Below are 12,104 nucleotides of genomic sequence, written 5' to 3'. Positions count from 1 at the left end.
ATTGAATGCATTGAACCTTCAACCAGATGAGTCATTTTCTATAGAAATTTTACAAATCAGAACATAGCAAAATAGGGTATCTAGAGGTATATACTGCTCAGTGATTGAAGAAAGATGGTGGATTGGCATCAATAGTTAACAGTTCCCAGATGATTAGAAAAAAAAAGAAGAAGAAGAAGAAGAAGAAGAAGAAGAAGAAGAAGAAGGAGGAGGAGGAGGAGGAGGGAGCTAATCCGAAAATTCTTTCCTAACTGGGAGCATCTGACTTACATTAGTTGGCATAGTCACAGACCATGTATACAAATTGTTCTTTATTTTAGCTTCAGTTTACTTTTGATTCAGTCTCATCTCCATTTTGCCCCCACATAGGAATCTTGCCATACTACCATAACATTTTATCCTGAACCTACTAGAAAGTAAATTAATCATTCAGAGTATCAATAACAAATCGGTTGCAGTTATGTTTTTCAAAATCAAAACTATATCCTTTGATATGAATAATTTAAGCTTCCATATTTAATTTAAAAATCACTGAATAAGTCATAAAAGTAAATAAGAAGACCCTTAATCTAGTATTCATCTCACTTGTATATCAAGAATTAAGTGGCTATTTCCTCACTACAATAGATTAAATTTTTGTGGCAGAGAACATTAAAGAACTGATTTAATTAACTATAACTGTACTCCTAAAGCATATTTGAATGAATGAAGAAATGGTTTTCAAGCATATGGGAACCCTCTTAAAATTCCATGTCACTTATTATTCACCAAACATCTATTAAATGGCCATAGTTTGCATGACAGTGTATAAAATACTGATATTCAAACCTGGTATCCTTGTATTCTACCTCTGGTACTTAATTGAAGGAGTTATTCTCTTTATCTGTCTATTCACAGTGTGTGGGGAAAGGCTATAGAAATTATATGAATGAGGTAGTCTGAAAAGAAACATGGATGTGCATATTTGAGGCTTTTTTTGTTTTACATACTAAAAACAGGTTACTAGATAACTACCCCTTTGATTTTTTCCACAACTTGGGAACTTAAATGAATATTATCTCACTCATGCAGTGGTATATGCTTAATCATTAATTTCTAAATGGTTCTTTAAATGGGAGAATAGGAATTTGTGAGATTTTGCAGTCATGTAAAGAAGAAAAGCACAGTATGGTAAAGGATTACTTCCATTTGAAAATTATTTTTAGACTAATATACAGAATTTGCTGTACATTTTAAGAGACAGACATTAGAACTCTTCAAACACGTTACATTAGAATCACTGGATATTAAAACCTTCAGGTCCTAAATTCACACTCCCAGAGTGTCTGATCCCACTGGTCTTGAACGGAATGCAATGAGTAACAGACACAAGTATATTTGCAAAATTCTCCAGCAGCCATAGCAGAGATCCATAGCTCTAGTGCAACCTTCACATTTTTTGGGTATGAAGCATCTGTGATCTGAAAAATAAAATAATAACTACATTGCCTGAGATCAACACAATTTATAAGCCTCCAAGCTAAATCTAGGACTAAAGTATCCAAATTCCTAATCTGAGTTTCTATAGCATTTTTACATCACTCACATGCTGGTTAATGGTAGTTAGACACATTTGAGTGGATACCTTTTCCCTGCTCAGTAGCCTACTCTCATTCTAGGGAGTGCTTCCCCTGTCTTAACAAGCTGTCTCTATTTTCCCTACCTTAAAAAATAGTAGATAGAAAATCTGAGGTTGTCTATAACCAATATGAGGAGTAAGTCCCCACATCCTAAGAAACTGTGTGCTCCCTTTCTTGCATGAAATAAGTCTTCGGACAGTTATGATAGCACTGTGATGGTTAACACATATGTTTATTCCATAATTTTAGAACATTCATTTGAAACTTTGAACCAATTAAACCATTCACATATTTTTCAATTTAACATTTTCTTTGAAGGAGCTACCCATTTCTTCTACCTTGTTTTCAACACCTGAGACTCTTCTATGTCTTGTAATCTTTTGGTGAGGCTTACCGCTGAAGTTTCTGTTTGACTTCTTAAATTTTTCATATCCAGCTTTCTTTTAGTCTGTGTTTTCTTTAGTGATCCTATTTCTTTGCAAAATTCTGCTTTCATGTCTTGAACTGTTTTCATTATTTCATTCCACTGTGTTTTTATAGGCTTCATTAGGGTATTTACTTATAACATCCTCTTTAACATCCTTGAACATATTCATAATTGCTATTTTGAAGTCCTTTTTCGTACTTTAGCTAGATTGAATTTGCCAGGACTTACTGCAATAGAGACACAAGCTTCTGATAGAGTCTTTGCTGTTGATGTTTCTGTTTTTGAATTGGGGTGTAGCATGAATCTTAAAAGATCTTATTAATAAAAACAAACCCAGAGCCAGGTATTGGGGAGAACGCTGAAAGATCAGAGAAACAGAACAAGCCACACCCAACCTCACCTTGCAACTTCTTAGCTGATCTTGTTTCCTCAGACTGAAAGGCTCTGAGTCCTCATCTGAATGGATCTCAGCTGAACTGCTGCTAAAAAGCCTAAAAGCTTAAAAAGCTAAAGTTCCTGGTCCTCACGCCTTGTATGCCTTTCTGCTTCCTGCCATCACTTCCTGGGATTAGAGGCATGTGTCACCATGCCTGGCTATTCCCAGTGTCTTTTTCCTTTTTCTCTTTCTTTTATTTTAAAACAACATACTGGGGTCTATGCATTTGGAGTTATGATGAGTAAGGTGTTTTTGTGGGGTTGATATCTAGTCTTGTCTTTGTGGGGTGGGCGTTCCACTCTTTGGATCATAGGCAAATTTAGTGGCTGTGAAGTTCCTGGTAGAGTGGGCTTCTGAGGGTCAGGGAATGACAGAAAGGAATAGAGATGAGCCAGGATGAAAGACTGAGAAGGGCCGCTGAAAGAGTTAAGGGGACTCTGGTTCTGAACCAAGAGGTGGAGTTCCCAGAGAATGAAGGTGGGGTGGGAGGAGGGCCTCCTGCAGACAGGCTGCTACAGGACTAAGTCTCAAGAGACAAGAAGAGAGGACAGGGAGGATTGTGAAAATCTCCTACCTGAGTCCCAGCCTAGTGCGGGCTACTGAGGGTCCCTGTAAAAAGGCATGTCTGAGGTTCTGTAACTAAGGAAGGAGTGGAGATGGGTTAGAAGGGAAAGCTGAGAGGGGGGGGAGCTAAGCTAGGTCTTCATCAATAGTCAGAGTATTCAGGGAATGGAGGTAGGATGGAAGGAAAGTCTCTTTTAAGCAGGCTGTTACAGGAATAAAAATAAGTCTGAATCATTCACAATTTAAGGAAACGAAATATGATGTAATATTTTAATCTTAACCCAGTTTAACTATTTAGTACTGAGTTCATGCAGTTGTTCACATGGGACCACTCAGACATCAGCATGAATATTCTTTGCCAGATTCCTTATATGATAACACTTTAGATTATATCTCCCATTGGATTCTGAAAGCCCATACAAGCAGAGTTTTCCCCCCAAATACATTAACTTTCTCATAAAACCTAGCTCAGTTCTTGACACAAAATCAACACTCAACAGTTAGTTGCTCAATGAAAACTTCATTAGCTTTTAGTAAGCAATGGGACATTGGTCATTGAACAAACTTGTATAGGACAATATAACATGAATCAGAGTATGGAGGGATGGCTCTATAAATTAGCAGTTTCACAATTACTTTATACAAGAGCTTTGGTCTTATGTAATTATAAATGAGCTGATTAAAGGTTATAATTAATATCCTTTTGATTGCACTAGAGTCATTTATTAATAAGAATAATGAAGAATTCATAGCTGGTACTGCAAACACAGACAACTATCCATGGCTGGTGAAGTCATAGATGCTAGAGGATAACTTCTCTAAGGCAGGAACATTCCCAACCACATTCTAAATATATATTCCTATCCCCACAGGTAAGTGTAGCTTTCACCCCTCATAAAAGAAACTTCATTTTGCAGCAAATGGAGACGATTACACAACTGGTCAAAATATAGACAACAAAAGTTTGTGGGGTGCTTAGCCCCAACCAATACATCTGCAACACAACCCCACTCCTAAGCCTCAGGAAACATCACACAAGAGGGGGTAAAAAGATTAAATGGGCTGGATCACCAGGACATCTGTCAGGAGATAGTATCTTCTATATATAACAGGGAGCTGCACCCAGAAAAACACTGTGGCCACCTAAACAAAACTGCACAATGACAGCACTCATTGACATGCCAACATGAATAAGGGGAAAATCTCCCAAGGTTCCACCCCCTAGATGAAGAGTTACAGACAATTAATGGCTGCCAAGAAAGGGTGAATCAATCTTCTCCATGGATACCTCCTGATAAGTTATCCTATCCCAAATGGTCAGCCTCAAAAATGAACATATGAGAAACAGTAGACAGAATCAGCAGGCTGTGTTTACATAAACACACACACATATGTAACAATTGTCATCAAAGAAGAAAGGGTCATGAATTTGAGAGGGGGTTGTGGGAGAAGTTAGAATGAGGAAGTATAAGGTGAAAATATAGAACTCATGTATGAAATTCTGAAATAATAATAAAATAAGCATAAGTATCAACCAAACAAACAATGAATAACTAATGTTTCTAAAGAATGAGACTTCCATTTCCTAGTCTGATTTTCCTGGAGACCAGATATATATGGAAAATGGTGGCATGGTGTCTAATTCACAACTACTATCTCTCTAGCTCAAATTCTAAGTCATTGCCAGCTTGCAATGCAATATTCAGCCATGTTTGGGGCTGTCATCACCAAAGGCACTTTATCACAATGGGCAGTGTTGGTAAACCAAGGCTGTCAGGACTCTATTGAACTCCATTATTCATTTTCAAGCAGCATGTCTTTCTCACAGAGGGAAGTAGCATGTGGGTACTAATCTGGCAAAGTAAGACACATGGGAGTCAATCTGTTCTCCTTCCTGAGTTCTGCATGGCCCATCTGAACACATGAACTATAATTTACCCTAACCATTCTGGAGTGCTTGCATATCTCTTTAATCCATGCACTGCCGTCTCTCTCCTCATTATGTACTCAATGATGTAGACTAAAATACCTACTCTTGCCTTTCTTTACCTACGCAGGTCCTCCTATGACTTTAAAACTCCATTTGAATGCACTAGGTACAATCTGTCTTCCTCACTCCATTTGGGATAGATACAGATGAGCTTACATTCATATTATGTTCACAGCTCTCTCCTTGGCACACTTTTTATATGTGACTGAAGGTGCTACAGGGCTAGATTTAACAATGATGAAGTAATATTAATACCAAGTTCTCTTGTATTTTGGGAAACATACTGTTATCATTATCAAGTAAGCTAAAAAGTTCAGTAGAAGATTATATATCATTATAAGAAGCAGTAAACTAGCTAAAAACAGAAGATAATTGATCAGTGGCTATTTAGAGATACGTTGGTATCAAGCAAGTCATTTTAATCCCATCTTTTAAGCTCTACCACTTGACTCCCCCATTTAACTCAACTATATACTCTGATCCCATTTGTCTCTAGGTGATTTGCCTTTCACACCAAGGAATAGAAACTATTTTCTGTCCTGCATCTAATTTGTGGAGAAATAATCAGCATAAAACATTACTGGCATTGACTAAAATGATATGTTTGAATATGGTAAAGATTCTTACTGGCCAAAGAATCAATGTTAAAAATCAATTCTGGAAATAATGTCTGTGCTACATATATGCCAAATGATGAATATTTAATCTCTACTATATGGCTGAAATGAACTAGAGGGCCAGAGGGGAAACTGTGTATAATTAAAGGATTCATCTTAAATCAAATGTTAATGAAAGAACAGAACCATGAATGGTCATTCTAAAAGCACCTAACAAGACCTTAGTAGAAGTGTTTTTGGAGAAAGAAGAAATGAATGAATGTCATTCTTCATATATTTATAGTTGAAAACTGGAGGTTTGGAAACTGGTTTTAAAATAGTCTGATAAAATCTATGGATTAGTAAATAAGATTTAAGAAAGTCAATACTGAATATAGCATAGGTATTTCTACTTGTTAATTAAAATGATCACAAAGTCATTACTTTTATATTTAATTTCTCTGCTTTAAAAGTTAATGAATTATATCTGCACTGTGAATAATTGAATTAAACTCAAAAAGTACTCCCTATTCTAAGAACCTCCTACACCAACAGTTAACTATGATTTATTCTTCTAATTCTAAAGAATTTTAAGAACCTTCCATCAAATTTGACTGACAGTCTGTGCTTCCTGTCTCTATTCTCCCAGGAAGAAGATGTTACTCGTGAAAGTCGTTTTAACTTCAGTGGTTATGGGATGGGTCACTGCCTCCAAGTGAAAGATGGCACAGCTGTCAAGGCTACACCTGCCAATCCACTTCCACAACCCCCAAAAGATGCAGATGCCATCAAGAAGAAGTTTGTAGATCGGGCGAAAAGGATTGACACCATATCTCGAGCTGCCTTCCCACTGGCCTTCCTCATTTTCAATATCTTTTACTGGATCACATACAAGATCATTCGGCATGAAGATGTCCACAAGAAATAGTTGTTCCCTATTAACCCTGGGACCTTCTTGCCTAAGTGTTGTGCTTGTAAATACACAGTAATATTGTCTTTATATCACTCTGACAGAGAAGAACATTGAGGGAGGGGGGAGGGAGATCATGAGGGTGGGGTTTCTGGCACCTACATGAAAAAAAGACAAGTTCTATGGGCAGTGAAGAAAACTGCACAAAATTAAGGTGTTGCAGAATCACATGAGCATAACTCCCATTCATAGTCTTTAGCACTGTTCTTTTAGATGACAGATCACTCAGACATGATGTGCAAAGTCAAGTTCTCGAGGGCTGATTAGTGTATGGTTTGACTTGGTTTTGATGAATTCTGGTACTGAAAAGTTAGTTTAATGCACACACACACACACACACACACACACTGAAAAATGCTTACCATCTGACCATAGTGAATAGTCTATAGTAAATTGAGGACCAAACTTTTTCAGGAAAATGCTGCCTCGTTTTTAAAACAAGCCTCCTGAGCTATGATCTTTACAACGTCTGTAATTAGTGTTTCACCCAAGAAATCCTTTTGTGGGTTAAAAATTCTTTCTACTTATCCAGAAAATGACAACAAAACAAACACAAATGACAAAGAACAGATTTCTACTCTACTGTCTGTGTAGGTGTGCACTTTGATATTATTTTTCTTTCCTAGATGTAAATTGGGGGTTTCATTGTGTATTGTGTAATTGACTTACCAGTATATCCTCTTTAAAAAAATGCTCATTTTATTTTAGATCGAGTTAGCCTACTATGTATATTTTTTCACTTTGGCTCTATTTATGTGTGACTTTAAGTGCCCAAGTGTAACTTAGCTATTGCAGCCGCTCAGCCACAGTATTTATGGAGGTGGTGTGTTCTGAATGGTGTAGCTCAGATTAGCTTGAACTTCCCGTTTCTGCTCTTATTGTAGCTGTAACTACTGTCCTAATGTTGACTGCCCTGTAATTTCTACTTTCAATCCAAGTGAATATCGTTTTAAATATCCTTGATTAACTTTAAAAAATTAAAACTGTACTGTGATTTTCATAACCCGTTGCCTTTTTGGAACCAGAGCTACGTGGTTTGAATCCTGGCTACATGTTTTAAGTAAGAAAAAAAAAGATGTATTTTTGCTTACTCAACAGACAACCTGTAAAAATATATGGAAATAATTACATTTTACATGTGCTGTAAAAGGGATTATTTTAAAAAAAGCATTTGTTCAATTTCAATAAAGATAAGTGTGCCACTAAGTTATCCAGTGTCTTTCAGTTTTTGTACTAAAATGTAAATCATTTATGTGGCAATAATAACTTGGATGTTCATATGCAATCTTCCTCAAGAACTTGGATCATTTATATAGCTATTGTATTATTTTTCTTTTTATTATATATAATATTTTTTATTCTTGAGAATTTCATATACAATGGAATATGATCATATACACCCTCCAGTTCTTTCCTCAGTCTCTTTAGCATTTCACCCCCAAGGCTCAAAGACCATTACGGAAGAAGAAGGAGAAAGAATATAAGAATTGGAGGATGAGGAGAGATGCTATGAACTGCTGTCTGCTGAGCACAACAGAGTGAGAGCTATTATATTTTTTATGCTTATAGTAGTCAAGATACTTTTATCATTGTAGAAATATAGAAATGGGTCGGGCAGGGTGACACACCTACAATCCTAGCACTCGGGAAGAAGAGACAAAACAGGATTATCACATGTCCAATGGCAACATGTACTGCATGACAAGTTCCAGGAAAGCTATGTGGTAAAACTCTACAAAATGAGAGACAGACAGACAGACAGGCAGACAGAGCAGTATTAGTAGTACCCAAATGAACAAAATTTAAAACTGGGTGCATTGTGTGAGACACTGAAAATTTCCAAGCCACCAAAGAACAATAAAATCTGACATTGAAATAAAACTTAAAAGATCAATTGTTCCTGTTACCCATCCCAATTTCTATCAGGAATGGGAATCTAAGATGAAAGTAAAATTCTGAGAAACTAAGAGAAATAGAGTTAACTCATTGTAACCTTTGCAATTTTTTTGTAACTAAAGAGATGTGCTAGAACATTCTCAAGAAGATGTTCAGTCATAAGTGAATGTTTATAGCCTTGAAACTTATTTAAATACTGAATTGTTTCTATAGAAAAGGATATTGCAAAGTGGGTAGAATTACAAATTTCAAAGCGAAGACTAGCTTAGCTGTCTAACAATGTTATGATCTTAGATTAAGTACTTAACTTCAAGTAGTTTGTAGTTTCAAAAGAGCTGACTAGGGAAAATGAAGTTGAATCTATTATTACCATGCTCAACACATAATTTTTCAAAAGCCAATAGTAGAATAGATGCTATTATGAATAGTATAGTATTGGTTATCCTCTGCACAAGACACTTCAGAAGACCTGTCCCTGGCAAACTGACTGTCATATTTTTTTGCAACGTTACCAAAACATGACATGTCTTTTTTTGCTCCTTGACAAACAAGGAGGGTGAAGTCTTTGTTCTCCATTCTTTTCCTCCATTGGCAAAATATAAAATTGAGACTACTATTCTTCCTCACAAGTACCTGACTCTAGAAGTGTTGTAGAAAGGACACTGCCGTAGTTTGCTCTCTTTTGCACAAGGAAGAGATTGTGTTTGCATGGGTTTTCCACATGCCCACCAAGCCTCAAATGTCCTGTAGGTATGTGTAGTAATACTAGAAAAATAATGCGTTGCCAAATGGCGTAGTCACGTGAGTTTTTCTCAACATAGAAATCCCAAGGGGTACCCATCTCTTACTGCAGTTTTTAGACAATGAAATGCCTTTTTAAAAATGGTTTTGATTTCCACTATTTACCTTTTAAAAGTTCATCAGGATGACTCCCTCTTGGAAGTTTTTATGGCTTATTCAAATAACTTAGCCCTGAATAGATGCTACAAACCAGATGAGCTGGAGATTTTCCAAAGCCTTTCCTAACAGTTTTAGCATTAAGCTCTTCATCTTTGCCACTGACCACGAGCACCAAATTCAGAAAGCAAAACTGCCAATAAAGATTAAATGAATATCATTTTACATTTCACTTATTCCATTAATATCAAATAAAAACACTCTAACCAAAACACAACACAAAATTCCATATTAACAGCTTTGGGATGATATTTTAAAGGATTTATTCATTCCCCAGTTTAAGCATGAAGCCAATTTGTCAGATAAATCTAAATTTTATGTCTACCAGATATTATTTTTAGTATTTCAACCTGTGCCTCAAACATTTTCATAGTGTTACCAATTTGTTTTTTAAATGTGTAATTTGAATGAGCCAAACATTTGCTTTCATCAATCATAAAATAAAATAACAGATAACATCACAACCACTTATTCATTATAGTGCTCTGAAAAATATCAACATGATTTAATGTGGGTAATTTTATTTAAACCTACCTACACTATCCAAGTTGGCCTGCTCAAAAACAGTAAATACACACCCTTTGATTAGTACAACCACAAAAGCTTTACGGATTAAGAATCCTGCGTCAAATTATTTTTCATATTAGATTTGACTATCTGCCACAATTTGTTTCATAATTCTTTGACCTGCATAATGTCACAGTCACTAAACTACCTAAGAAAGGCCTGGAAGTAAACGCATAGTCAATGACCCTCCCTCAAGGATGATAAGACAGACTGAAAAAGAAGGCAAACAGTACAATATTCACAATGGAAATGCCGAAGAGAAGTTGCTCAAAATTGTGTATGCAGCACAAATAACATCTTCAAAGTGACTGCAATGTCTTGTGTGACTGAATGGCCCCAAAGATATTCACCTTGAAATCAAGACCAGGAGAATGCAATTTAAAAGGTGTATATTTCCATTTTGATAGAGGGAAAATGACCATGGCTTTGTCACACATGTTCCCACACAAAAAAAGACATATTCTTCCCAATCTGCTGCAAAAGCATTTTAAAAATCGCCAGTAATACATTTCCCTCAAACTAAAGGCTGTGTGCATTTGGTGCTTATAAACTGATGAGCCAGCATCTGGCACACACAGTTCTGTAATGAGTGAACGTACACTTACACAGGGAAGCAAAGCTTTGGGATGTCCTTTGTGGAGCATGCTGAATGCTGACCTTTTATGGTAGATCTCAGAACTGTGTGTAATAGATAGCTTTTAATAAGCTTGTGGGCAGACTGCAGCTTCACTCTGGCCCCAGGTCCTCAAAATTCATGGAACAAAGGGCCATTCATATGCAAGGATCAGAAATACCCCGCAGTTAAATTCATTAGTGTATGTTTCTTAAAAATAATGATCGAGGATTACAAAGAAAAAGAAATAAAGCAAGAGTAAACTAAAATCCCCTTTAAGACAAAAATCTGATCACACCACTCTGCTTTGGCCTCTGTTGACTTTCTGTCTTATTCCAAGAACAAGCCAGCATCCTCACTGTGATGTGATGGAGCCTGCTTTTCTACCATGTCCTCCTGTTTCTTTCCCATCCAGCATAAGCACCTTGCAGGATCTTGAACAGACAAAGTGCTCTCCACAGGGCATTTGTCTTCACTATGGCACACTCTTCCTAGAGTAGAAGTTGACAAGCCTTTTCTGTATGCTTTTGACAGTTAAGGGTGTAAGTGTGAAAGTCTCAGTCTTTTGTGCAAGTATTCTCTGCCACTGTAACAAAGAATAGTCACAAACAGTGAAGAAACAAATACATATCACTGTGCTCCATTAACACTTGGCTCAAATGGGAAAGCAACAAACAGATTTGGCCTGCAGGCAATATGTTAGCAGTGACCCAGTGACCCTCCCTCCATCTCTCCCTCTCCCTCTTCCTTTCCTCCCTACACACACACACACACACACACACACACACACACACACACACACACACACACACACACACACTCACACGGTAGCTCCAGATTACAAAGCAAAAAAAAATGTGTTTGTGATATTTTCAAGGTCTATATCTGTGCCTGGCACTTAGTAGCTGTCTAATTGACATAGAATTTGCTCAGTGAATCATAGTTCACTTTTACTAAGGAGCTAATTTAGTGTTTGCACAGGAGGTTTAGAGAAAGAACGAGGAAACCTTTAGTGCCTCATTAGATAAAAATTGGAGGTAAAAGAAATCACCAGATTCTAAATCTATTTTTTAAAAAGACAGATTTGTACTAGAGACATATTTTCAAAAGTTCACTATAAAAATTCCTCAGGGGGTTGTTAACAATCCCACCTGGAATGAGTTCTTATAGTTTCCCATAGACTTTTAACAGACGCCATGAACATTCTAAGATGGGAGAATTCTGCAAGGTACCCCAGGGGGGCCTCTTGAATTCTTAAAATATTTCTCCTTATAGCTCCCCTGCTGTGGGACATTTGTACACTGTGTGGAGGTGTGTTGTAGTGATTTGTGTAATAAAAAGGTGAATGACCAATAGCTAGGCAGGAGGTATAGGTGGGACTTCTGGGCAGAATGAAAGGAAGAGGAGGATTAATCTATGCATGCATGAGATGCCAAGAGAGATGGAGAAGAAACAGGAGGTGCAAGATG

General features: G+C 36.8%; 1 protein-coding gene across 2 annotated transcripts in view; it reads left to right on the top strand.

The window, feature by feature from the left end:
• Window positions 1–7,808, top strand: part of Glra2 (glycine receptor alpha 2) — a 216,365-nt gene extending 208,557 nt beyond the window's left edge. The window contains exon 10 of one of the 2 annotated variants that reach the window (XM_006973195.4): window positions 6,282–7,808. In XM_006973195.4, coding sequence (XP_006973257.1) covers window positions 6,282–6,560 — 279 coding nt within the window. In that variant the 3' untranslated portion in view covers window positions 6,561–7,808. The remainder of the gene's footprint in view (window positions 1–6,281) is intronic. The other variant, XM_076561803.1, reaches the window with a different exon arrangement.
• Window positions 7,809–12,104: the final 4,296 nt, after the last annotated feature.

Source organism: Peromyscus maniculatus, chromosome X (genome assembly GCF_049852395.1).
Source record: "Peromyscus maniculatus bairdii isolate BWxNUB_F1_BW_parent chromosome X, HU_Pman_BW_mat_3.1, whole genome shotgun sequence".
Lineage (NCBI taxonomy): Eukaryota > Metazoa > Chordata > Mammalia > Rodentia > Cricetidae > Peromyscus > Peromyscus maniculatus.
The sequence above is the reverse complement of the archived record's forward strand: the minus strand, read 5'-3'. Positions and strand labels throughout refer to the sequence as shown.